Source organism: Zootoca vivipara, chromosome 15, assembly GCF_963506605.1.
Source record: "Zootoca vivipara chromosome 15, rZooViv1.1, whole genome shotgun sequence".
NCBI classification, from domain to species: domain Eukaryota; kingdom Metazoa; phylum Chordata; class Lepidosauria; order Squamata; family Lacertidae; genus Zootoca; species Zootoca vivipara.
In genome coordinates this window covers 30,576,824-30,599,386 of record NC_083290.1, presented here as the reverse complement: position 1 = coordinate 30,599,386, position 22,563 = coordinate 30,576,824, and the positions used below count along the sequence as shown (strand labels likewise).

Genomic DNA, 22,563 nt, shown 5'->3' with positions numbered 1-22,563 from the left:
AGGGTTTCAGATGGGGCATGTTCTGTACCTCACTGAAAATGCCATTGGGGATTGAACCCGAGTCCTCATGCAAAGAAGATTATCTGCCACTGAACTATGATGCTTGTCCATTTCAAGTCTCCTGGCTTTCCTGCACAGAAAGAAACGCAGAGTTGGTGCAATGCCTATTTTACTGCATGCTCCTAAGTGGAACATGCAGCAGGACAGATACGTCTTTGTATAAGTGGTGATTCTTGCAGTTGTAAATTCTTTCCTTCACAGAAGGGCACAACTCTTGATGCAGTAATCAGACTCTGGCTTCATTATGTCCATGTACCTGTAGGCTTATCAACTTTGAGAAGGGGCCAATTTGCACACATAAATCCAAATCCACACTTTAGTTCTTCTAGCCCTGGTTCCCCCAAAGATCCCTACACTACATTGCTTGTGGTAGGGTGAGGGAGCAGATTGGGACCCTCTCTTGTTGCCTTCTTTGTCCCCAGTGTCAGTTCTTCAAGTATGGCTTTGGATGCACAGCTGAACATTTCTCTGCTCCTTGTTGCATGTCCAGAGTCCTCGTGGGACAGGTGGGCTTCTCAAGAACCTGCATATGGATGTTAGTGCCCTTGGTGCCAGCTTTGAGAATGAGGTATGTACTTACTATTTGGCAGGGTGGATTTGATTTAAATCAAATCGATTTAAATCACGATTTAAATCACTAGTCAGTAAGACTTGATTTAAATCATTTTTTGCACAGAAAGCCTCATTATTGCAGGTATAATATTAATATTTACAACCAGATGAAGGTTTCATTTTTGGAATACAGTAATAAATTTTCAGAGTAGTTTTTACAGTTATATCAAAAATTACTGACTTGGTTATACTATTAGAAATACATTGACAGATAATTATGAAATTATTGTGAGGTTTTAATAAGTTAACTGTTTATATTTGGACAACTTTTCAATAAAGGAGAAAAATAATCATTTCCTTAATTTAAACTATTTATTTAACTAAATCAATAACATTATAGCATATGTATCCATGTTTGTTACCTGATGTGATTAAATGATTAAAAAAACCCCAAAAACCTTAGACTGAGTTTTAGCACACATGAAAAACTTAAAACAAATCCTTATTTCCTGATGAATAGTCTTTGGACTATAATGTAACTTAAATAGAAAACTATCTTTAGAAAGATTTTTACTCCAAAAGCATTTTATTTTAAAAATCCAATTTAAATGAAAAAAAATCTGATTTAATTTTTTTAAAATGATTTTTTTATTTTATTTTTTAGAATCACTGATTTTTATCCACTCTGCTTTTTGGATAGTTTCCTGGTATTGGGGGCTTAAAGTGCCTGCTTGCCAATAAAAACCAATCCTCGGATCATCTTTAAAAGAGGAGCACCATTTGGGGTATAGTAAGCACATCAGCCCCAAATGCCATGGATGTGATGTTGGGTGACCAAGAGAGAACTTCTCTAGGAGAAATCTGGCAGGATTTGAGGAGCACGTTGCTATCTCAGATACTTTCGCTGCTACATTGGTGGTTTGTGTATTTTTGTGGGCTAAAATATTCAAGGTATTCACCTTAGAATGCTGTGGGTCAGTCACTCCTCACTTGTAGCATTTTTCCTCACTTTTTTTTTAGTTTGCTTTCCAGTCAATCATAGTGTGCAATGCTGGTGATGGGTGTGTGTCTCTTTGCTTTTGAAGGTTTCTGAAGGCAGCAATCTAATGAAGGAATGGCAGGTTTCTGACCACTTGGACCCTGAGCCACATAGTGCTGTGGTGAGTCTGCCATTAACATGGGTAGTAAGAGAGTAGGAAGAAGAAATAGAAACTTCTTTGAAAAAATAAGATGGAGTTCTTGGGGAGCTTATAACTCTTGGGCTGGCACTTTTAACGACTTTCTTACCAACTCTCCTGGTCTGTTTTTGTGTGGATGAAGTTCCAAGTACCATTGCACCCTGCATTGTACCCAGTATCGATATCATTGCTGGCTTTGGGTCCAAAGGCCCGGTCTCTTGGCCTAGAAGAGGGTCGAGAATAACTAATGGGGCCGCACACTCTCCCACCCCACCCACCCTTAGCCTTGGTTGTCTGGGTAAATGACTTCTACCATCTCCATCCCCAAACTAGGTCTGATCCAGACAGTCAACTCCAAGTAGTGCTGTTGATATTCACTGTCTGGATCAGACCTAGTTTCCCCCCAAGAATGGAGCATTCAAGACTGGCTGATATCTCAACTCAGACTAAGGTATCTAAACTGACAAACTTAGATTTCTTCAACAGAAGCCTCACTGCTGCCATCTTCAGAGCAGTCAGAACCACTCCATTCCTCAGGGAGGCATTGGTAACCTCCAAGGTCCCTATGCCCAGCTCTGTTCTGACAGATTTAATTAGGTTAAGATGAGTCTCTATCTGCTCCCTCAGTCACAGATCACTCCCCCTTACACACCACCCTGTTCAATTCAGAGGATCAGGTCTCAAGTCCTGCGCTGTGTATTGGTCCAGTGTTCATTTGAGACAGGGTGTCATGGTTGTCTCAGAGGCCTTGGTTGTGAGCTGCTCCAGATAATGTAGCCTCAGCCTGAGTGCTTGGGACCCCCAAGACTATCAGCCTGAGGGTCCTCAGCACTACATTCAACTACCTTTGAGAGCTCAAGCAGGGAAGCCTCTTGGAATGCCAATCTCTCCTTACCCCTTTGTTTCTTGGGGGCTTTGGTTTCCAGAGCCCAAGCTTTGAAAACATGGATGTGTTGCCTCCAGTCCTGGGAACTCCAAAGTTTGCAGTGAGCAGAGCCATGGTGGAAAGCACTTGGAAGGAACAGGTAAGTAGCATTGTGGAGCTGCATGGGCTCCTCTTCGAACATGTTGTCTTGGAGATTGCTCCTACAGCTGACTTGCTAGGAGAGTGGAAAGTAGTGTATGAAGCAAAGGGGCAGGTCTCATAGAGGTTTAAGCTGGAACAAATGTCCACTTTTAACAGGCAGTGCTCCCAACCACCCAAAGTTGTGAGCCTGTCTCTCAGAAGTCCTGCTATATACCCCCGCTCATCCAGCAGGTCATTCCCAGGTATACAGAGACTGCTGATGAGGAGGCTGCCCAGACATAAGATTTGCCTATTCCCATAAGCTGGTGGTTGAAACTTGGATTGCAGAAGCTCATGGTTCTAGGATAGAACGGGAGTGAGATATCCTATACATGCCGCTCAGCTGTTCAGCGTTTAGAGCAGGCCTCACAGGGATTGGCTGCGCCGTGGAGTTCCTGATCACGCACAATCAATACTAGTGGTGGCTTGCAGCAAACCTTGCTTGCCAAGAGTCATCAGAAGAGTACTTCTGCTGTTGTCTTTGCAGCCACATTTTTAGCTTACCATATATGGCAGCAGGTGGGTGTGTTTTGGGGGGGAAATGGCTTTGTAGGCCAGATTAGGGTAAAGGGACCCCTGACCATTAGGTCCAGCCGTGACGGATTCTGGTGCTGCGGCACTCATCTCGCGTTATTGGCCGAGGGAGCCAGCGTACAGTTTCCAAGTCATGTAGCCTGCATGACAAAGCCGCTTCTGGCGAACCAGAGCAGCACACGGAAACGCCATTTACTTTCCCGCTGTAGCGGTACCTAGTTATCTACTTGCACTTTGACGTGCTTTCGAACTGCTAGGTTGGCAGGAGCTGGGAGCTCACCCCGTCACGGGGATTCGAACTGCCGACCTTCTGATTGGCAAGCCCTAGGCTCTGTGGTTTAACCCACAGCGCCACCCACGTCCCGATTAGAAACCCTGTAAAGCCTAATTTTACCAGTGGGCTGGAGGTTCCCCATCGCTGTATCTGAATAATAAAAACTAGTGTTTTTCCTTTCTGCATCTTATGTTGCTGTATCCTTTTCCCTGGTGATTTGGAGTAGAAAGTAGGTCAAGGGCTATTTGGAGTGCAGGCAGTGTGTTATAGCTGGGGAAAGAGATTGCATGGGATATCCATACAGAAGCTGGGGGTACATCTGCAGACGCTTAGTCTTGTGTTTCTGTCTTCTCATCCTTGCTTCTGCAATCTCTGCATTGCCAGATTTCATGGAATCTGTTGCATCACAGCAATTGTTTGTGTGTGTGAAAGCACCCACTATTGAATCAGCCGGCCAAGTGGTGTGTTAGGTCTCTTATGGAGTAGTTCAGTCATTGCTGGTGTGCTTACCATCTTCCCAAATTCATTCATTCTTTCTCACACATACAGTAGTCATTCTCTCTAGACACAGATAGCCTGGTCCATTGAAGTACTCCTGTCCCATGGAAGACAGAGCTGTAGGCTTCACCATCTTGTCTGTACTCTGGAAGTGTCTTTCAGCAGCACTTACTGTAGGCTCAGCTCAGAAGGATCAATTCTATTCATGACTCTGTCTGTCTCCACCTTTCATTGAAATGGCAGTATTGTGGCAAACCCTTCTTTCTGCTTTTATCTTTCTGGTAGACTAATGACTGGTCAGGACAGGAGGAGGACCAAAGCAAAGGCAGCCTAGCAGAGGAGAAAAGCCAAGGATCAGCTAAGAGGTACAGCTCTTTTGCAGCACTTCTAACCTTTCCACACAGTATTGTCACAAATCAGCCAGCTGTCAAAATCCCTGGTTTTCGGGGGCACATTCTTGCTTTATTTCTTCATTCATTCTTTCCCTCTGCAGAATCCCTTTTGTGTCTTGACAGCAGGTTTTGCTCTGTTCAGGATGTGCTTTTTATATAGCAAGGCCCTAGGTTTGTCAGTTAAGCAGCACCCTCCTTTCCTCTGTTACAGATGCCACATTAAGGAGGCAGAGAAATAGCCTCCCCTCCTTATCTGCACACAGAAATTTAGGATCCAGGGATCAGCTCCAGGCATCAGTTTAGTTGGACCTGTTAGTAATGGCCTTTAATTTCAGTGGTTCTACTCTTGAGTGCAACCCCATGTTTCCTTTACTTAATAAAATTAGTTGAACATTACAGAAGAGGGTAAATGAGGTTTGTCAGTAGCATAAGAACATAGCAAAATACAAAATCGAGGCATTACAGATTTAAAGGATTGATGCAGAATTGAGGTACAATTCTAAATTACCTGCCTGCAAGCTGTAAGCTTCTTAGAAGGAGAGTACTGAGTAGATGTTTAAAGAAAATGATGTTTATACTAAATTTTCCTTTGAATGTACATTTACAGTACATTATAAATTGCCAGCTACAACAATTACTGGAGGAAAGTAAACTATTCTGAATTATTTCAAGATAATAAATGCCACATGATATCCAGATTCTTGAAAGAAATGCATTAAATCCCAGCTTTTGGATATTATATTGTCTCCAACTAAGTTAAAAAATTGTGATATGCATAATTAGGGCTGCATGGCAATGGCTCTCCTGTTGGGGCTCCCTCCCCGTAGTTTCCAGGCACCCAATAGTGACCGCCCCGCCCCCCACCTCTCTTGTGTAGAGGAGGACCTCTCTTGCCTCTCTGGCTGCAGAGCTGCATGCCAGGACTACACCCTGTTGCTAGAGGCTCTGCCCTCCATAATTAGGCATGCTGTAAATCCTTGTTCTTTTGCATTTTTTATTGCCATCAAGGGAGAGGAGCAAAAGCTGCCCGAGTGGTTCTGAAGGGTCTGAAAAGAAGGCAGTCTCGGTAGGTTCTGGCGCCTTGGAAATGAAGATGAGAATTGAGCACCAGCTGGTGAACCTGAAGGAGCGAGACCCATCCTGCAAAGAGTAAGGGGATGCAATGGCATATGCTTCTGTCTAGGGGGCCCTTTTCTGCAAGAGGAGGGGGGGGACATTGAGGTGCACACCTCCTTTGGGTTCTGTCATCCTCCCAGTAAAGTGTCTGCATTGGATTCATAGGAAGCTGCTCATCCTGATGCTGGGGATTGAACATGGCAAAGCAGATACTCAGTCACTACCCTGTGGCCCTTCTCCAAAAGCAACTGCTTATAAATAGGGGGGGGCAGGGTTTCTAGAAGAGAATGTGTATTTTACAACTTGTTTCCTAATCCATTTCCTACTTGATACTTAATGGTGGCAAGATGGAGGTGTGCTGTGTAATGTTTCTAGAGCTCAGGCCAACCTGTTCTAGCATATTTCTTCACTATAAAATGGTTCACTGGGATAACTTGGCAGTGTGTTCTTCAACCCTGATGGCTCAGCTGAGCCCCTTCTTTGCTCTCCTCTTCAAGGTCCCACCAAAGCAATTTATGATGGTTATCACAGGTTTTGTTTCATAAAACAACATGCATTTGATGTAAAGCACCTTAAGTGTGTTTTGTCTAAAAGCATCTCTTTTTGGCTTTCAATGAATTTTAGAAAGAGAGGAAAGTTCTCTAGCTGCACACAGTCCAAGTGGTCCTGTGCAACATAGTCTCTCCTCTTGGTTCCTAGCTCAGAAACCCAGGTGAATGCAGTGTCACTAGTAAAATAAACATAACTAGTCATGGCCTTGAGTTTTGTGTTGAAAATGTAGCAGTCCACTAAAAGCTTGGGAACATGACAGGGATCCAGGCTGTGTGCCATGTGGACAGTTGACTGCCCTTTCTGAGCCTGGTGCCTGACAGTCCAGTACCATCAAAGCAGCTTTCATGGATATGCCTTAAGGCAGCAGAATGATTAAAGCTCTGGACTAGGAAATGTAGCTGCATGGCACTATTACGTTTTCAAAGTAAGTTCTGAACTGTAAGCAGCTGCCATGGATTTGGAATTCTAGATTCTCTTAGAATCATAGAATCATAGAGTTGGAAGAGACCACAAGGGCCATCCAGTCCAACCCCCTGCCAAGCAGGAAACACCATCAAAGCATTCCTGACAGATGGCTGTCAAGCCTCTGCTTAAAGACCTCCAAAGAAGGAGACTCCACCACACTCCTTGGCAGCAAATTCCACTGCCGAACAGCTCTTACTGTCAGGAAGTTCTTCCTAATGTTTAGGTGGAATTTTCTTTCTTGTAGTTTGAATCCATTGCTCCGTGTCCGCTTCTCTGGAGCAGCAGAAAACAACCTTTCTCCCTCCTCTATATGACATCCTTTTATATATTTGAACATGGTTATCATATCACCCCTTAACCTTCTCTTCTCCAGGCTAAACATACCCAGCTCCCTAAGCCGTTCCTCATAAGGCATCGTTTCCAGGCCTTTGACCATTTTGGTTGCCCTCTTCTGGACACGTTCCAGCTTATCAGTATCCTTCTTGAACTGTGGTGCCCAGAACTGGACACAGTACTCCAGGTGAGGTCTGACCAGAGCAGAATACAGTGGTACTATTACTTCCCTTGATCTAGATGCTATACTCCTATTGATGCAGCCCAGAATTGCATTGGCTTTTTTAGCTGCTGCATCACACTGCTGACTCATGTCAAGTTTGTGGTCTACCAAGACTCCTAGATCCTTTTCACATGTACTGCTCTCAAGCCAGGTGTCTCCCATCCTGTATTTGTGCCTTTCATTTTTTTTGCCCAAGTGTAGTACTTTACATTTCTCCTTGTTAAAATTCATCTTGTTTGCTTTGGCCCAGTTGTCTAATCTGTTAAGGTCATTCTGAAGTGTGATCCTGTCCTCTGGGGTGTTAGCCACCCCTCCCAATTTGGTGTCATCTGCAAACTTGCTCAGGATGCCCTCAAGCCCATCATCCAAGTCATTGATAAAGATGTTGAACAAGACTGGGCCCAAGACAGAACCCTGTGGCACCCCACTAGTCACTACTCTCCAGGATGAGGAGGAGCCACTGATGAGCACCCTTTGGGTTCGGTCAGTAAGCCAGTTACAAATCCACTGAATGGTAGCATTGTCTAGCCCACATTTTACCAGCTTCTTTACAAGAATATCATGGGGCACCTTGTCAAAGGCCTTGCTGAAATCAAGATAGGCTACATCCACAGCGTTCCCTTCATCTACCAGGCTTGTAATTCTGTCAAAAAATGAGATCAGATTAGTCTGACATGACTTATTTTTCAGGAACCCATGCTGACTTTTAGTGATCACAGAGTTTCTTTCTAGGTGCTCACAGACTGTTTGCTTAATGATCTGCTCTAGAATCTTTCCTGGTATTGATGTCAGGCTGACTGGGCGGTAATTGTTTGGGTCCTCTCTTTTCCCCTTTTTGAAAATAGGGACAACATTTGCCCTCCTCCAGTCTGCTGGAACTTCGCCTGTTCTCCAGGAATTTTCAAAGATTATTGCCAGTGGTTCTGAAATCACCTCTGCCAGTTCTTTTAATACTCTTGGATGTAGTTCATCTGGCCCTGGAGACTTGAATACATCTAAACTAGCCAAGTATTCTTGTACTACCTCCTTACTTATTCTGGGCTGTGTTTCCCCTGCTGAATCATCTGCTCCATATTCTTCAGGTCGGGCGTTGTTTTCTTTCTTGGAGAAGACTGAGGCAAAGAAGGCATTGAGGAGTTCTGCCCTTTCTCTGTCCCCTGTTTGCATTTCACCATCTTCTCCTCTGAGTGACCCCACTGTTTCCTTGTTTTTCCTTTTGCTACGGACATACCCATAAAAGCCCTTTTTGTTGCTTTTAACCTCTCTAGCGAGCCTGAGTTCATTCTGTGCTTTAGCTTTTCTGACTTTGTCTCTACACGTGCTGGCTATATGTTTGAATTCCTCTCTGGAGATTTCCCCCCTTTTCCATTTTTTGTACATATCCCTTTTAAATCTTAACTCAGTCAAAAGTTCTTTAGATAGCCAGCCTGGCTTCTTTAGGCACCTTCCATGTTTCCGTCTCATTGGTATTGCCTGAAGTTGTGCTTTTAATATCTCCCTTTTAACAAACTCCCAACCATCATGAACTCCCTTCCCTTTTAGTATTACTGTCCATGGGATTTCACCCAGCGTTTCCCTAAGTTTTCTGAAGTCGGCTTTCTTAAAGTCTAGAATTTGGACCTTAGTATGCTTGGTTGCTCCTTTCCGCTGGATAATAAACTCCAGAAGAGCATGGTCACTCCCACCTAATGATCCTGCCACTTCTACCCCACTAACCAAGTCATCACTATTGGTTAGGACCAGATCTAAAATGGCTGATCCTCTTGTTGCTTCTCCCACTTTCTGGACAATGAAGTTGTCTGCAAGGCCAGTGAGGAATCTGTTCGACCTTATGCTCTTGGCTGAGTTTGACATCCAACAAATATCAGGATAGTTGAAATCCCCCATTACTACTATCTCACTTCCTTTGGAATGCTTGGCCATCTGTTCCAGGAAGGCATCATCTGTGTCCTCAGTTTGGCTTGGGGATCTATAGTAAACTCCCACAATGAGATCACTGTTGTTTTTCTCTCCCTTAATTTTGACCCAGATACTCTCAATTTGGCTTTGAAGTTTTAAATCCTGGATCTCTTCACAGGTATACATATCCCTAACATATAAAGCTACTCCTCCTCCTTTCCTGTTTGGTCTATTTCTCTTAAATAGATTGTATCCCTCTATTACTACATTCCAGTCATGAGACTCATCCCACCAGGTTTCAGTGATGCCTATTATGTCATATTTAGTTTGCTGTACCAAGAGCTCAAGTTCATCTTGTTTATTTCCCATGCTCTGTGCATTAGTATACAGACATTGAAGACCGTTGATCATTCCCCCATGTCTCTTATTTAAGGATATTTTCGTCCCACCACTAGGTCTGCATGCTGCTTGCTCCGTTTGGTCCTTGACATTTGGATGATCATCTTCAGCATTTGATAGACTCCTACCTTCAGGACCACTGTCTCCCTCCCCCACATAAGTCAGTTTAAAGCCCTCCTGATGAGGTTTTTGAGTTTTGTGGCAAAAACATTCCTCCCAACTTTTGTGAGGTGCAGTCCATCACTTGCCAGAAGTCCATCTTCAAGAAACTGCAGACCGTGATCTAGGAATCCAAACCGTTCCTGTTTGCACCATTTGCGAAGCCAGTTGTTCACTTCCCCTATTTTCCCCTCTCTCCCTGGGCCATGTCGTTCAACTGGGAGGACAGAAGAGATGACAATTTGTGCATCTAATTGCTTCAACTTCCTGCCCAGAGCCTCATAATCATTTTTGATCTTCTGTAAGCTATGGCTTGCAGTGTCATTGGTTCCCACATGCACCAAAAGGAAGGGGTATTTGTCGGTGGGTTTTATGATTCCTTGCAGCCGTTCTGTTACATCTTTGATCTTGGCCCCAGGTAGACAGCACACCTCTCGAGACATCTTGTCAGGCCCACAGATCACTGCTTCTGTACCCCTCAGTAGGGAATCCCCTATCACCACTACACGCCTCTTCATAGGCTTGGTTGGGATTCTTCCATGTGCTGTCCCTTCCAAGGTTACCTGCATATTCCCGGAGGACTGACTTTGCTGCTCGTCTTCATATTCCTCATCAACTGTGATGAGGGAAAGATCCTCAGGTGGAGTCTGTTCCTCGTCTTCCATGAGCACTTCAAAACGGTTGTGTAATTCTAAGCACTCAGAGCGATCCCTGGGCCTTCTACTTCTATGAGTCACGTTCCTCCATACATCTGGCTGCTGTGTTGGGGAACTGACCTCCTCCTCCTCAGGGAGATCCCCTGTCTCCTCCTTGGTGCAGACAGTGTGCTCTGCTGCATCCAAGAAAAGCTCCAGCTCTTTAATTCTCTGGAGCGTAGATACACGCCCCTGAAGCTGCTGCACCTTCTCTTCCAGAAGGGCAACCTTGTTTTCTAGTAGGGCAACCAACTTGCAATTGTCGCAAGTGTAGCTACCCACATCCTTTGGCAAGAAAACAAACATTGCACAGGAATTGCAGGTGACAACGGTTGTTCCCTCCACCTCCATCTTGAAAACCTTGAAGTCAAGGGGGAAAGAGGAAGAGGCCTAGGTCCCCCCTAACAAACGTGTGAGACTTGCTGCCCTAGATCAAAAAGATGGGTCAAACTGCGCGCGCCGCTAGGCGCGCGCCGCTGCACTCCAAGCTCTGACTAGCTCCGCCCACAGCTAATCACCTGTCCCTCCTGACTCACACTTCTAGGTGAAAGGTCACAGCCAGAAACAAACAAGGTCACAGCCAGAAACAAACACCCACACAAGCCTGGACAGTCACCCAAATCCAAGAGGCAGCAGCCCTAGAAAACCAGCACAAGCACACAAACAAGTAAGAAAACAAATAAGCACACAAACTTACTCACACACAGCCCCAAAAGACAAAGCCACAAAACCTACAGAGTGTCTCCCAAGCTCAGCTCACCTTCTGCTCCTTCCTCAGTCGCTGCACTCCAAGCTCTTGAATGCTCTTCTATTGCTGTGATGCCTAGTAGCCTCCTGAGATTCTGGGAAAATATGATCTTGAAATCTGTGCCTTGCTGTACATGGTAGATGAAATTTATGCTACCTGTGGCAGGCAGGCAGCATACGGTACAGCTGTAAGCTCTTCACGCCATACAAGAAGCTGGAACAGTAGCTGGAGATAGTAGTGTATTGGGAAGGCTGACTTCTCTTGTAGAAGAAGACGGCTTTGTGAAGTGTGCTTGTTGCTATATTGTTCCCTGCTAATCTGTTTAATGTGGAAAGTTTCTCTTAATGGCAGGAATTTTGAGGCTGAGGGTAAGCAAATGTCCTGGGAAAAGCATGCTGGGGATTCCCTTGAGGAAATAACCACAATGCATCACACTTTGCTGGAACAAGCAAAAATACATTTGCTGCAAGAAAAACAGACTCGAATGCAGCAGCTGCAGGAAGAACTACAGCAAGAAGAGGAGCAGGAGATCCAGATGCTCCACCAGCAGAAAAAGAATGCCCTCCAGTGAGTTCCATCCACATACGGCTGTTTTGCTTCTCTTCCTCCCTGCAGTGAATCCACTAATAGAGGGTGGAAGGTCTTTTGAAGAGATGCTAGTCCATGGGAGCAGTGTGTCTTATAGCTTGCAAGTATTCAGTGCTTTTTAGGCACCCCCACCCCCACCGTGCAAAGGTAGAAAGAAGTCTCTGCCACATTCAGGTTTGGGCTCCAGATTCCCAACAAAAAAGTTCAACAGAATCTTCCTATTTGGAGTTCATTTGCTCCTCACTAGAGAAAGTTGCATATTGCTTTCTTGGTGCTAATCTATGCAGCTAGTCTTGCTATGCCTGTTCATTAACAGCTGCTACTTTGGAGCGAGTCATGACAGGATAATCTCATTTGATTCTCTACTCACTTGTGCTCTGTATAGGATTGTGACAGTAACATACTTGCAATGGCCTCTCTTGCATTGCTTGACCTTTGGGGATAGGGTCAGCAGTTAAGCTAGGCATAAAAACATTTTCTGCCACATACAGCAGAAGGCTACTGGACAAAACATTATTGAATAATCAAGGACAGTCCACTTAAACAATGACTTTAGTCAGGAAGAGAAAGAGGCTGGGAGTAATAGGACAAAAATACAGAAAATGGTGCTGTGTGTGTGTGTGTGTGTGTGTGTGTGTGTGTGTGTGTCTAATTTTGAACAGGATCCTCTGTGGCAAAGGTGTAGAGGGAGATCCTAATCCAAGCCACTGAGTGAGGCCTGAATGCAGCTGTTTTTTTTCCAGTTTTCATGGCTTAGGTTCTAGTGAAAGGGCTTCCTGCGTTCTCCTCATCTGTCCCAAGCCTGCATGGAGCAACATCTTCATTTGTAGCAGTCTTAAAGTAGCAGATTGTTACAGGTGAAGCTTGAGCACCTGGCTGACATCTAAAGGGCAGGGCCAGAGTTGGAAGTGAGAATGTGGAGAAGTCTGAATCCTAAACTTATGGAAGGTTTCTTCTGTAGAATCGTCTGCAAATCCCAGTTGCTTGGATCAGTCTCACACTTGGATTGCTTGGGAAATTGCGAGCAAGTTGACTTCGCTTTTGCTGCACACTACTGAGGTTGTCTACTGGACTTCAGCAGTGCTCCCATTGCTTCAAGGAGATGTACACCCCCCAAAAATAATAATAATCACTTTCTGCTTGTTTCTTAGATCATTAAAAGCTGAGTTGGAGGCTGCGAGGCAGAAGGAGGAGGAGCGCTTGAGGAAGGAGATGCAAGACGAACTTCTGAAACTCCAAACCCAGATCTATTCTGAAGCAGAGGCAGAGAAGGCGAGGATCAGGTGCTGGTTTGAATAGGCAGGGTTTTCTGCATACATCATCCTTTGCTGTGGAGGTGGAAGCTGGTGGCCTTGGCAGTGCAGTGATTAGCCTTGTGTTTAAACCAGTTTTGTACAATGAGTGTACCCTTTCCAGCCTAGGAGACATTTGAGAATGTACACTGTTTACAATTTGTTGTAAAAATCACTGGAGGAAAAGTGACTACCAAAGTGGCTTTTGTTCCAGATCAGTAGTGCTGATTCTGCAGCTTCAATATTTCCCGAGACTCCATAAAAGTCTCAGGTGAAAATGGTAGGGGTTGAATGAAGGATAGTGATACCGTGTGCTGCTGAGCACTCAGTGTCTGCCTGCCATTATAGTTGTGTGCTGCCTATCCCTTGCAACACCATAAACTTCTAGCAGTCAATGTTGGGGAGGTTTTTACAACCGAGAAATCCAAGGCCCGGGTGCAGGCCTTTGCCATCTCTCCAGCTGTTGCTGGGGGGTGGGTGTCCTTTAGAACCCTTCCACATTGGTGCTATTTTTATGCTCTTAAAATCCAAGAAGGCACAGAAAGGGGTGTACTTTTAGTGGTAACATGGGATAAGGCCTCTGTGGTGGTGCCCCATTTGTGAAATTGCCTTCCCCACGAGTCCAGCTGGCCCCAATACTACCTATGTATTTGCAGGCATATTTGGGGATTATTTGGCTGTCACTGCAATTAAAGGCCACGGCGGGTTCCACGAGTGCTTTTATGATGGAAAACCTTTGTGGTCTGTTTGTTTTAGTAATGCTTGGGGATCATATCCAGCTACGTAGATTTTCTTGAGAGGCAGGTGGAAGAATTTGACCCTGTTGTTGGGTCACATAAATTATGAGGGGGTGCCACATTCCATCTGGCAACCTGGAAATTGGCAAACTTGAGGGCCTGAGGTTTTCCACCTCTCCTTGGTTTGGTTCTTGGCTTGGCAAGAGGGGAAGGGAGAAAGGGTCTGCTTCTGTCTTGCGCTCACTGTCTGCTTTTCAGGCTGGCCCAGGAGGCTGCTCTGCAGAAGCTCAGAGAGGAGCTGGAATCCTTTCATCAGTCTGAAGAGGATGAACTGAAGGCGCAGATGCAGCTTTCTCTGGAAAGGGTGAAGAAGGAAGCAGAAGCTGTTGAGCAGGCAGAACAAATGGAAGTGGAGGAGGAGATCAAGAGAGCCTTCAACGAGCTGAAGAAGAGGCTGGCCAGAGAAAATGAAATGGTGAGCTTCTGCATTGAGGGTGTGGAGAAGCCACAGCATTTGCCTCTGGGAAGAACCCAGGTTGGCAAACTAAGGAGAGGAGGGTGAGGGTGGCAATAGGATCCTGTAGCTGCAAGCGCTTGTAGTAGCTCTTAATTCCAGCTTTGCTGCTGTTCTCAGCCCATGTCTACAATATATGGAGATGGGCATCAGGGGTTGTCTGTTCCCTCACTGTCAAAGGGTGACTTGCAGGGTAAGTGTTGGTAGGTGCACCAGCATGAGATCTTGGGTAGCCAGCACTGACTGCATCTGGTGCAAGAAAGAAGTGTTGTCGGCCTGCTTGGGAGTAGCTGTCACACCCTCAGCCTGCAAACACCTGGTTTACACGTTGAAAAAGCCATAGTTTGAAACAAGCTGTAGCTTATTGTGAATGGGAGCAAGGTAAGGGGTAAATGATTAGCTAAGAGTACTGAAATTTATGAGGTTCAAGCCCCCTCGGACAGTTGCAGAAAAGCAGTGTGTCATACTGGCTAAAATTTAACTAAGATGGGGAGATACGGATCCAGATTCCCACTCAGCCCTGAAGCCAGACAGGGCTGTGGGCCAGTCATGGTTTTTCAGTCTGACCTGTTTCACGGTTTTTGAGAGGATGAAATGGGGAACAGAACCACACTGGATGCGCAGTGAAACTTTCCTGCCTCTCCTCTCCCCACACATTCCCTAAATATATAATGGGCTTTGCTCCCAGCCCTCTAGAGCAGATTAGGAGAAGGTTCCAGGTTGGGGGTTGGGGTTGAATGTGCAAGGGAAAATCCTTCCACCTGCACTGACTGAATAGGTGCCTTGGAAAGAAAGTGACTGACTACTTTATGCTTTTCCAGGCTATGCAGGAACTAAAGGAGCAGTTCGCAGAAGAGATTCGGCTGCAGAAATCTGCAGCAAAAGAAGAACACGAAAAGGTAAATTATCAGGAGGGAAGGTGCTGCCTGCAAAGTTTTCATGGCCGACAAACCACACAGCCACTGCTGAGTTCAAGTCAGTCTAATAACCCAGGCACGAAACCTCTTCCTTTTAGCTCTCTTTAAAAAACCCTGTCACTTTTCTGTTTTTCTTTCCCATTTTTCTCCCCTTTCTACCATGAAGGGGCCTGCACTCATCCGCTTGTTGGCAAAGCACACACATCAAATGATGTGGGCCAAATATTTATTATATTTATTTATTTTTAAATATATCCTGTTTTTCACCACATCTGGGTTTCAAAGTAGCATTTCAGACAGCTTGACTGCAGGACCAACTGGCAACCAGTCATTTTCCAATAAAAGAAGATTAATTGTTGGAAGAATTACAACCGCTATCTTATAAAATAGCTTTTGCCAATACAGTCATACTTCTGGATATGTTTGCTGCGGGTTGCGTACATCACGGTTTACGAACGCGCCAAACCCGGAAGTGCCGGAACAGGTTACTTCTGGGTTCGGCAATTCGCGCATGCGCAGACGCACTGAATCACGCGACGAGCATGCGCAGATTCGGCGCTTCAGGTTGCATACTGCTCTGGTTGTGAACGGGGCTCCAGAACGGATCCCGTTTGCATCCAGAGGTACCACTGTATAGTCAGCAATCAACATTCCAGTCTCTCACTTGAAGGAAACCTCTAGCTTTACCAGCTTAGAGCATGTTGGTAGTTCACATCAGCCTGCATAAAACAGCAAGCTGCCTGCTATAAACATTGGGTGACAGTTAAATAAAGATTTCCATCCTTTTCTGGCAGGTTGTCTCCACTCTCCAGATGCAGATAACAGAAGCCCAGAAAAGGGAGGAGGAAGAATTACAGAGGCAATTGGAGAGTGCAGAGCAAAATGTTCAGCAGAAGAGGAATCAGGTGGCCGAGTATGAGCGAGAGGTAATGAGGAAGAAACAGAGCCTGGATTTGCTGAGCATCCCACATGTATGCAGACTCCAAATTACTCTGAGCCAGTCTCTGCTATCTGCTTGCAAGGGTGGAGCATGCTGAATGGTGTGGGTGAACTAACTCCAAAAACAAAAAACAAAATTCAGTGCATGATTAAGAGCAGCAGCATCCAAAGCCAGCTTTCTGTCTGCTGGTGGACACACAGAGTCCTGCCATGAAGGTTCAATTAGGCATCCAAGAGGATGAGCATTCCTAGCCTAGAAGTTGCCAAGCACTAGGAATAGTTATTTGCGTATCCTCACTTTTACCTTGGGGTGCAGAGAGTACCTCCAGGAGGGTTTCCCTTGTGTTCTCATCCAGTGAAGAAAAGCAGCCAGGAACGCTGGGCATTGAAACTGCCTTGGCCATCCTGGTTTATGAGAGAGGCAATGGTGGGGAGTGTGACTCTGCCCTCAATCTCTCAGCCACTTTTGAATACTGTTGAACATTGTGTCCTTCTAGAGCATCTCTGGGAGTAGGGGGCACTGTGCTTCCACACCTACCTTGAGGCCCATTTACAGAAAGTTATGTGAGGCTACTGTTTGGTGCCATGGCAATTGTACTACAGGGTTCCATCTTGTCCCCCATGCTATATGAAGCCTCTGGGAGCTGTCATTGGCAGATTTTGAGTGAAGTATGCAGATGCCACCCAGCTTTTATCTCTCTGTTTCATTTGAATCAGGAGAGGCGATTGAGTTTTTAGACCCACAAGCTCCCTTTCTCCAGCTACTGGTCCTTGCCCTTTACTGATCTCAACCGGAATCAGTCTCTGTGCTGGCACCCCCAGATCCTCATGGAGGAGGCAAGACAACTTGGAGGTCTCTGTGCTTCACAATATCCAGATGAGCAGTTGGATGGTGGTTGCTTGTCCACATGCACAGAGCCAGCCATTCAGAACTTTATAGGTTGCAAGTAGGATCTTAGATTGTGTCCAGAAGCAGCACTCCACCTACCCACTCAAGCTCAGAAGCACCACAGGCAAGGAGCTCCCAGTAGCCCATGTCCGCTGAAAAGTGAGCCACTGCTGGAATGGTAGCTTAACCATTGGGTATGTTGGCTTAGCCAGGGTTCCTTTGACATCCCTACAGCTTAGTGACCTCCTGAAGGAGAAGCGCCAGGAAGTTGAGCGCAACCATGCAAGGCAGCTGGAAAAGATGCAAGAGGCACACAGGGAAACCATAGCCGAGATCCAGGCACAAAACGAGGATGAGGTAAGCCTGCAGCCAAACCATGTGGTGGGGAAAGTGAGCACAGCATGTGGCTGTGTCTTTTTTGCACACCGGTAACCTAGGTGTGTAGGTGAAGGTGTTTGAGGATTGGAAAGAGCTCCACTTGTGAGTGTGGCCTCCCTTCCTCTGTATGGCTAGAGCTAACTCTTGTGCTTAACGTGTGGCAGGAGAGGAAGCAGAGGACTGAGCTGCTGGCAATTCTGCAAAGTGAAAAGGAGCGTTTGGAGCTGCACCATAAAGCAGAGCTTGATGCCTTGCAGAAAAAGCAGGCTGAACAGTTGAAGGACTTGCACAAGAGTCATTTGGACCAGGTAGGGAAGGGAGGTGCTGGTGGAAACGGGTGGGGGAGAATGGACAGCATGAGAGTCCCTTCACTGGGACACTTGGATCTTATTCCCCCACTGTAGTGTTGTGGCTGGGGGGCTGAAACATAACTAGACCCATTGGAGCCGCTTCCCCACCAGCAGTTTAAATGACTTGGATGCCCACAGGTCCCAGCCACAGAATCTGCACCCTGCTGGGACACAAGACTGCTAATTCCATGGAAAGCACTCCTGGAATCAGATCTTTTAAAATTGCCCCAGCTGTGTGGAAGCTGCTCATTAGAGAGCAGTTTCCAAGTTGTGGCTCTGAAGTGGAAACAGTCCATGATATGGTGCAGGAAGGGTTGTGGGTACTGCTTCCCCCTCTTAGATATTGTGAGTTGTTTTGTCATACTGCTAGAAGTCTTCCTCTTCATTCCATCCCATTTGATATGTGATTGCCATGTTGTGTGTGACATTGACTGACTGTTGCTGAATATTGTGGAAGACTTCCTTACCTACCTGCATGTCCGATGACTCTCTTTGTACCAGGAGCAAAAGGTCCACAGCATGAAATCAGAACTGGAGCTCCAAGCCAAGGATATGGAGGCAAGACTCTCTCAGCTCCATGCCCAGGTGAGCACAGGTGTGCTGCTAATTGCAGCGTTGATGGTTGTGATACTGACGTCCTTGAAGATTGGAACAGGAAAGGTCCTGGACTTTGTGGGAAAGCTCCCTACTCTGGATTCTAGCCTTGCCACCAGCTCCTGCATCTATGTACATTTGTCCTGTTCTCAGCAAAGGATGGGAGAAGACAGGAAAGTCTGTAACGCACTCCTGGTAGAGCAGCCACCTCCCATTCTTGACTCATCCTTCTACAGGAGATCTAATAGTTTGCTCCTGGGCTTCTCCAGAACTAGATGAAAGACCCCCCAGCCCTCTCATGCCAGAAGAGGTTTCAGCCAACGTTTCTATACATCCTAGACCTTTTTGAAGTACTTGGCCCTCCTCAATCTGGTCTTCACCCAACAGTTTTCAGAACCAGCCAACTATCTAGCACTCCAGTTGAGGAAGCCAACAAAAAAGGTCAAGTCATCCTCAATGTGACTCAAGGCTTTCTCCCATGGAGGGAAGCTTCAGGCAGGTGGATCCTGTAGACCAGAGGTTTTCAACCTTTTTGAGTCCACAGTTCTCTTGACCAACTACATTCTTTGGGCGGCACCTCTGTGGTGCTCAGAAGCCCAGTTATGTCACCCCTTGCCTGCAGAGCTGGCAGCCTCTTACCCTTTTCAAACACCTTCCCTTTTGGAGTATTCTCTTGGCCTCCTCTCCTCTCCCCTCTCCTTGGGAGTCCTCTAGGGAGCTGCAGTTGCCACCCCTGGTCTCTGAGCTGCCCCCCCCCCAACCCAAAGAGAGGTGTCTGTTCACACTGCCCCAGAGGGGCCTGGGAAGCACCCCCTGGCCAGCCCCAGGGGCACCATTCACCTGGGGAGCTTGTAGCCAGGGCTACTGCAACAAACAGCTGTGCAAGCCTTTGGGAGGCAGAGACGCGCGAGGACATCAGAGGATGGAGGGAAGGAAAGAGGGACAGAGGCCAGTGTTGCCTGCGGCACCCCTGACCATCATTCAAGGCACCCCAGGGTGCCACGGCACACTGGTTGAAAACCACTGCTGTAGATTATACTGTTTGAGTATGTGTTTGAGTTCCATCTCTCTGGACAGATTCGTTGCTTTTCAAATCTCCCAAGAATCCAACACCAAAGATTTATCACAGCTGTTTGATACCTTCTGAACATAGGTGTCATGCTCGGAAAGATTCTTTGGGTCTTCTCCATCTCCATGTTCCACAAAAAGAACAGGGCCTGGAGGATAATTTGGGGCCTCAAATTGCTGAATTGTTTTATGAAGGAGAAGGGGTTCGTTTTGGGGACATACAGCCAGGGGATAACTTGGGCAGCTTCAGACCTGAAGACAAAACCTTGTTTGGAAGGAGGCTTCTGCCAGAGGTGCTGTAAGGACTTACTTCTGCCAACATCTGGAGTTACTGCATTTGGACATCTCTCTTCTGTCCGCTCCACTCCCTGCTGAGAATGGGGAACTGAATTTACCATGCTCTGGTTAGCTAGGGCGGGAACAGACAGACCCACTAGGGAGTTCAGTGTTGTCCCTAAGTAGTTGTTTGGGTGGCACCACACAAATACATGGAACACACGTGCACACCACCAGAAGCCCATAGAATTCCTGGGTGGGTCTGTGTGCTCCACTCTCAGTGTGGCAGGCTGCCACCAATTTTGCGAGTGTGTGTGTGTTCGGCTCCAGAAAAGACTTGTCAATTGTGCCAGCTGCTGGGCCTTCCCCAAGTGACCAATTTGCCTTCTTCATTTTCTTGTTCTTTGTTCCCATGCAGGAGGAGATCCTGATGAAGAAAAGGCAGCAGGTGCTGGAGCAAGAAAAGGAGCTGGAGCAAGAAAGAAATGTAGGTGTTGCCAGCTCTGACAAAGGACTTAGAGCCCCTTTTCTCCTGTGCCAGGGGTGTGCTTGTCGTCTTCTCACCATTAGTCAGAGTAAGAGACATCAGGGAGGAGACCAAGGTTCCGAAAGCCTGCTTCTGTCATTCCAAGACTGAAGCTGGAGTTTGGTTTCCTGTTCTAAGCCACTTCACATAGGGCAGAGGTAGACAAGGTTCCCTGACTGGCTTGGCGTGTACAGTGGTGAGCTGCTGTCTGTTTTAAGTAAGGCCATGGGTCCTTTTAGCCAAGCTGTGTCTACACTGTGTCGCCTCTTCCATAGATAAGACCAAGGCTTTAGTTCCTGGCAGGGGTAAGCAAGCCCTGTGCCAGACACTTGGGCTAGCCCAGACACTTGGAGTTAGCTGCTGTTTTGGCCAAGCCACCATGGCCACTCTTCCTCGCCTCCCCTTCCTCTTATCATTGATTTGGAGGTTGAGGGAGGGAGGTTTGGGTTTGTTTCCTTCCTTGATAAAACAGTCGTGGCCATTGTAGAAGCAGAGAATGGCTGCTGTTGGGTTTTCACCTCCTCAATGGTCTTCCTTTGCCGTGAGAAATGCAGCAAGAGCTGCATTTCACCACCTTTGAGGACTATATGGTGGCCCTTCAGGTTCATAATAACCTTCATACACGTGAGAAGAAAAAACAACAAATGCTTGGAACTTTCCCAGGAAGCAGCTTTGGCAGCTCAGCGCCGCCTTGAGGAATCCCAAAAAGAGCAGGAGGATCTTGCAGAGACAACACGGCAGCTGCGTGGGGATCTGGTGAAGCTTCAGGACCAGAAATCGGAGCTGGAATCCCAGGTGGAGATGCTACAGCTACAGAGTCAGCAGCTGCAGAAGAGGGCCAGGTGTGTGTTCTGGCACCAGATAAGTTTGTTCTTGGTAGACCAAGCTGCTTTTGAGAGATTACCTTATTGTGAGACACAGTTACTACTAGGTCTTGGGAAATATCTGGGAGTGGTGACGAGCTTCCCTTTCCCCCCAAAGACCTTTCTTTTTGTTAAAAAAAAAGAGAGTAAGATTTGTATTAAAGTTTTTAATAGTACAATAAGATCTAGAAAGCTAATGTAAATAACAATATTTTTTTAAAAAAATACTCCAAAAGTACAAATAAAGTAAGTGGGGAAAACTTTCTCAGAGAAACTTAATCTGAGGTTTGAGTTTACACTACAATGACAAGACTCAAGACTAACTGAAGCAGATTAAACAGTTGTTGTTATTATTATTATTATAAAGCAGTTAATATTATTATTTAATAATAAATAATATTATTGAATGCGTGGGGAACCCATAGGCCAGCTGCAGCCTGTAGCTGGATTTCATCTGACCCTCTGAATCCTCTCATGCCCCATCTGCTGTTGAGACAGGTGGGAATCAGCTGAGGGAGAAGATGGTTTTAATATTCACAGTGTGCCTTTCCAACTCTTTCCTCTGCAAGATCTGTGGCAGGCAGATCAGAGGGAGAAATGTCTCTGGAGAAAGCTAAACGTGCTGTTTTATTGTATTTTTAATATTTTGTTGGAAGCTGCCCAGAGTGGCTGGGGAAACCCAGCCAGATGGATGGGGTATAAATATATTATTATTATTATTATTATTATTATTATTATTATTATTATTATTATTATTTTATTATTATTTTCCTTGCAAAAGTGCAAAAAGTGTCCATAATGCAGTTGCAGCATGCACACTCATAGAAGGCACTATCCAAAAGGAATTCATTCCCCTTCCTGCCTTCATGGATGGAGCTGCTCCTTTGTGTTAGTGCCATGTCCCCAATCTTTAGCCCACAGGTTTTGCGTGAGGATCTACCAGAGCTCGATGCCAGGTGGAACAGCAGGCAGTTCTAGCTGCTGTGTGCTTGTGTTTTATCTCTCTCTTCTTGTGCTGTTTATAGTGAGCTGGAGATAGCCATCAAGAGCAGGCAAGAGCTGCTGAATAAGGTGGAGGTGGAAAGCAGCAAGACATCTCTAGAGAAAAAGGAGGAAGACCTCCGGGTTGAGGACCTGAAAGAGAGTGCCCAAACGGTCAGTGGAGTATTGCTGGTGTGTTGGTGGGGAAGTGGAGCCAGTCCTTACCATTGACCCAGTTTTCAGTTCCAGAACTCGGACTTGTAGTGGGAATGAATGATGTGCAGCTCCATCCTCTTCAGAGAGTGACATAATTTTTGTCCATATGATGCAAACCAGTGTATAAATAATCACCAGTTATTGGGTTGGGAGGATGGGAGTTGTGAAGAGGAAATAACTACCCCAAATAGTATCATTTTTTAACGTGGTTGGTTAGGGACCCAATCCCAATATCTAATCAGAAATACAGTGGTACCTCGACATCCGAAGGTTTCGACTTCCGAAATCGGCA

General features: G+C 46.0%; 1 protein-coding gene across 7 annotated transcripts in view; it reads left to right on the top strand.

Moving 5' to 3' along the window:
- CEP164 (centrosomal protein 164) overlaps positions 1 to 22,563 on the top strand; it is a 46,860-nt gene that overhangs the window by 7,944 nt on the left and 16,353 nt on the right. For all 7 annotated transcript variants that reach the window (XR_009556821.1, XR_004693961.2, XR_004693960.2 and 4 more), the window contains 16 exons: positions 551 to 628; positions 1,698 to 1,772; positions 2,717 to 2,815; positions 4,448 to 4,527; positions 5,563 to 5,703; positions 11,495 to 11,710; positions 12,883 to 13,014; positions 14,019 to 14,235; positions 15,096 to 15,173; positions 15,986 to 16,117; positions 17,254 to 17,376; positions 17,562 to 17,705; positions 18,249 to 18,332; positions 20,104 to 20,172; positions 20,875 to 21,053; positions 22,100 to 22,229. Coding sequence is in view for 1 of the 7 variants with exons in the window: in XM_035138813.2 (XP_034994704.2) it covers positions 551 to 628; positions 1,698 to 1,772; positions 2,717 to 2,815; positions 4,448 to 4,527; positions 5,563 to 5,703; positions 11,495 to 11,710; positions 12,883 to 13,014; positions 14,019 to 14,235; positions 15,096 to 15,173; positions 15,986 to 16,117; positions 17,254 to 17,376; positions 17,562 to 17,705; positions 18,249 to 18,332; positions 20,104 to 20,172; positions 20,875 to 21,053; positions 22,100 to 22,229 (1,977 nt within the window). In the remaining 6 variants the exon portion in view is untranslated. The remainder of the gene's footprint in view (positions 1 to 550; positions 629 to 1,697; positions 1,773 to 2,716; positions 2,816 to 4,447; positions 4,528 to 5,562; positions 5,704 to 11,494; positions 11,711 to 12,882; positions 13,015 to 14,018; positions 14,236 to 15,095; positions 15,174 to 15,985; positions 16,118 to 17,253; positions 17,377 to 17,561; positions 17,706 to 18,248; positions 18,333 to 20,103; positions 20,173 to 20,874; positions 21,054 to 22,099; positions 22,230 to 22,563) is intronic.